At 31.8% G+C, this 3773-nt stretch overlaps 1 protein-coding gene across 1 annotated transcript; it reads left to right on the top strand.

Annotated features, from left to right (window-relative positions):
- Window positions 1-2477: 2477 nt before the first annotated feature.
- On the top strand, window positions 2478-3136 carry LOC143631499 (uncharacterized). Its single transcript, XM_077100257.1, has 2 exons — window positions 2478-2744; window positions 2823-3136. The coding sequence occupies exons 1-2, from the start codon at window positions 2549-2551 to the stop codon at window positions 2942-2944; spliced, it is 318 nt and encodes a 105-aa protein (XP_076956372.1). The 5' UTR covers window positions 2478-2548; the 3' UTR covers window positions 2945-3136.
- Window positions 3137-3773: the final 637 nt, after the last annotated feature.

Below are 3773 nucleotides of genomic sequence, written 5' to 3'. Positions count from 1 at the left end.
GTACACCCCTAAAATTTAAGTGTTGACCTAGAGAGGGTAGATGGGTGTCAACAGGCTCCCATAATCTTTTTCTTGTCACCTAGAGAGGATGGTTGAAAGTTCAAACTCGAACGACATTCATTAATTTTTTTTTAAAACCAGAGACATTTAAATAAATAAATTTAAGCCAAGGGGAAAGTCTATCGGGTTAAGTTGGCCCTCTAATGGTTAATTTCAATCTTACACATGATCAAGGAGCATAAACTTGGTCTTAGTATTTCATGTTTTGAGATTTTTTTTTATTGAGTTGTGCTGAAAGTTTCATCTTCTATGATTTATTTGAATGTATCATCTTTTAAAGTTTGTACTAAAGTTTGTACTAAATGTATTATCTCTACTAAATGGGTCACATAATCTCTATTCTTTTACATTGGTCCTTGAACGCATAGGTTTCGTTTAGTTTCACCTAAACCTTTGACTTTCTAGAGTGATTGAGACGGCTATCTTGTCGATTTTGTATTGCTGGGAACCTGTGGTTTTGTAGAGTGTTTTGTAGTGTAGTGGATCATTTAGCATTTGGTTTTGCTGTTAACCTTTTAAAAACCATTTACAATTTGCATGGTTTTTATTTGAGACTTCAAATTATGTACTCTTTTTTTTTAATGGCTTATGAACTTCTTATGTCCTAATATTTTAAGCTTCTAATATTTATTTTCCCAATTTATTTAGACTAAATATGATTTTTGAATTAAGGCTTCATTTGGATTTCATGAGTGTTTATTGTGTTATCTAATGCAAAAAAAAAAAAATTCACTCGGTTGTAAAAATATTCGTGTTGTCCATCCATTCTCCAAAATCATGAGTGGATCAGTGGATCACCTCTACAATTCAACAAAATAAACCCAAATAAAAACCTTAGATCTACATTGATAAAGGCAATATAAATAAATAAATAAATAAATGGTGAATAAGTCAATTTGGTAAAAAAGAGTTTGATTACCCAATTCAACTCGGTAGAAAATGTTTGATGACCCGACCCGACAATAAATCTCTCTTAATATATACATACTAAAATTGATGAATTTTGACATCTATGGAAAAAAAGAAAAACTTATTAAATTCACGTGCCGCGTATTAAATCTTTTGTAAGCTTCTCACTAAAATTCCTTTGTACAATTATCCATAATTCAAGTATATTTATATTTATAGGGTAAGGATCTTAATAGAACCCTTTACAAATTGAGAACTTTGAGAGCCATTTTAGACCACTAAAAACACCTTTAAAAGAAATATTTAAAAAATTATAAAACAAAAAATAATAAAAATTTTAAAAAAGTACAAAAACCAAAATTCTTAGATTTCATTCCGGTTTCATTAAAAAAATTAAAAAAAACGTCGCATTATACACATATGTATAATGTTATATAATCTTTAGTTACGTAATATACACATATGTATAGTATCATTTATCTTAAATTATACACATGTGTATAAAAAAACATGTAAATGTACATATATGTATATATTATACATATGCTATATAATTTAGCTAAACCGGGTTTTTTTATGAACCCGGGATGATAAAATAAGAAATTTAGTTTTTTTACTTTTTTCATTTTTGTGTTTTTTTTTATTTTATGATTTTTTTTATTTTTGGGTTTTTTTGGTCCAAAATGATTCTCATAGTTCTCAATTTCAAAAATGTTATCTCATGATCCTGATCCTATATTTATAAAATCTTTTTCTAAAAGCATATATAGTACAGACCTAAAAACATAGAAGCTATTATAAACAATCTTAAGAATAACTAAACACGGACTCATAATATATGTTTGTGTCATATAATACCGGTAAAGCCACTAATGTACTAGCTATGTATTGAAATAGTCGAGTGAGTTCATAATTGATATTATTATCATTATTTTTCTAAAACAGCTTATAATCGATACTACACTAGTAAAATTTGGTTTTAAAAATATAGGTTCCGCAATGGAATTAGATGCGATTAATTGAACATAAAATATAAAATATGATGTTACATATAAACTATATGAATCGAATATAATCCTCATTGTGTTTATCGTAGTAGCCTTTTTGGGCAAAGAAGTTTTCCTTAAAATAAGATGTAAGAGATGATGAGAATGAGCTACCAAACGTTGTCTATGATCGTGGACACATAGAATCGCCTTGTGTCATTAAAGTCACCTCACAAAACCGAGAGTTAAATTAAAAAAAAAAAGATGTGATCTTTATACACCACACGGTGGCTGAGCAATACATGTTTATATGGGTTGTATATGTCACACATTACTGACAAATATACAAAAGAAACAAAAAACCAGTTTTTTCAAGTCCTAAATACAAGCCGTCTAGGTCCATGTTAGCCTTAAAAAAACCAAAAGGGAGTATTGGTGAGATGTAAATAAAGGTAACGGGTTTATGACGCAAACAATAGAATTAGAATAGAATACATCTCTGATCTCTGTCGTGAGCTTTGCCCCCAAAAGTAACCAAACCCCCAAATTCATTCTTCTTCTTCTTCCTGAAGCTCCCACTGCCATCATCAATCATGGCGTACGTAGATCACGCCTTCTCAATCTCCGACGAAGACATCATGATGGACTCCGATTCCACTTACACCCCTCACAACCGCCCTCCCGTCAAAGAGATCGCTCTCGCCGTCTCTCTTCTCGTCTTCGGCGTCCTCGGCATCGTCTCCGGCATCTTCATGTCCGTCAATCGCGTAGGCGGTGACACTGGCCACGGTATGTAATTTATTAGTTTATTTATTTATTTATTTGTATTCTAATTGCAACGTTGTTTTATTATTATTATTCAATTAGGGTTGTTTTTTGCTATTTTGGGGGGCGTCTTGTTTATACCTGGCTTCTACTATACTCGAATTGCTTATTATGCTTACAAGGGTTACAAAGGTTTCTCTTTCTCCAATATACCCCCTGTTTAGCCTTTTCAATGGTCTTTACTATCTATGTATATTCCTTTTCCGTCTTCTTTATTATTATGTATTAAATAATAACATCGTGAATGTAATAGAAGCTATAGAGTGGAAGATATATGTTAACTTGTTTATTATGTGTTTTGGTGAATGGTGATAGTGAGTAAAGTTTTTTAGCTGCCGTACGATGAAATTAAACAACTTTATCTGTTAATATGATCATTTATCTTTGTTAACTTGGCTACTGGATGCTATTCGCATAATGGAAATTGTACATAACAAACTTTATATCTTTGTTGAAATGGTCTTACCATTGCAGATTTGCTTGTGAAAGAAAAGATTCACTATGTTGATGTGAACTGGTAAACTTTTACTTGATTGCCAGTGGCACTTTAGTAACAATTTATGACCTTTCACATCAGAATGGTGAATCTTTCACCTTCATTGTATACAGTTTATTAGCTTATGGCTTAAACGAGATTCTTGGTTTTGGCTGTAATGCATGCACCTTAGGACTTAGGAGACAAGTTAACATTGTGCGTGGTTCAGTTAGTAATGTTGATGACAGACTAGGCAAGCAGCACAAAAGAAGTCTTTGGTATGGCGAGTCAATGACGGTTGGATCGATGGTTGTGGGTTGGTTTTCTGAACTGAACACATGCTTAATAGTGTCTTTTATCTTATGGGTTCTTAAATTTCTGATGAAAATAAGCTGCTTAGTGCCAATTTACCCTTTTTTTTATATAAAGTTTCTGAAGTGGTTTGAGCTGAGTCTTAATTTGGGTTTGTGGGCAAGAAGTTTGGTCTAACCTAGGTCAATTTTGAATTACCTTTGTCT

Source organism: Bidens hawaiensis, unplaced genomic scaffold, assembly GCF_021521415.1.
Source record: "Bidens hawaiensis isolate Kalapana, Puna unplaced genomic scaffold, B.hawaiensis_p1.1 tig00006085_1, whole genome shotgun sequence".
NCBI lineage: Eukaryota > Viridiplantae > Streptophyta > Magnoliopsida > Asterales > Asteraceae > Bidens > Bidens hawaiensis.
The sequence above is the reverse complement of the archived record's forward strand: the minus strand, read 5'-3'. Positions and strand labels throughout refer to the sequence as shown.

Excerpts from the sequence above, each read along its gene's own strand:
- LOC143631499 (XM_077100257.1), top strand. The coding sequence starts at position 2,549 with ATGGCGTACGTAGATCACGCCTTCTCAATCTCCGACGAAGACATCATG. Across the intron at positions 2,745-2,822 it reads AGGCGGTGACACTGGCCACG|GGTTGTTTTTTGCTATTTTG; the intron begins GTATGTAATTTA and ends TTATTCAATTAG.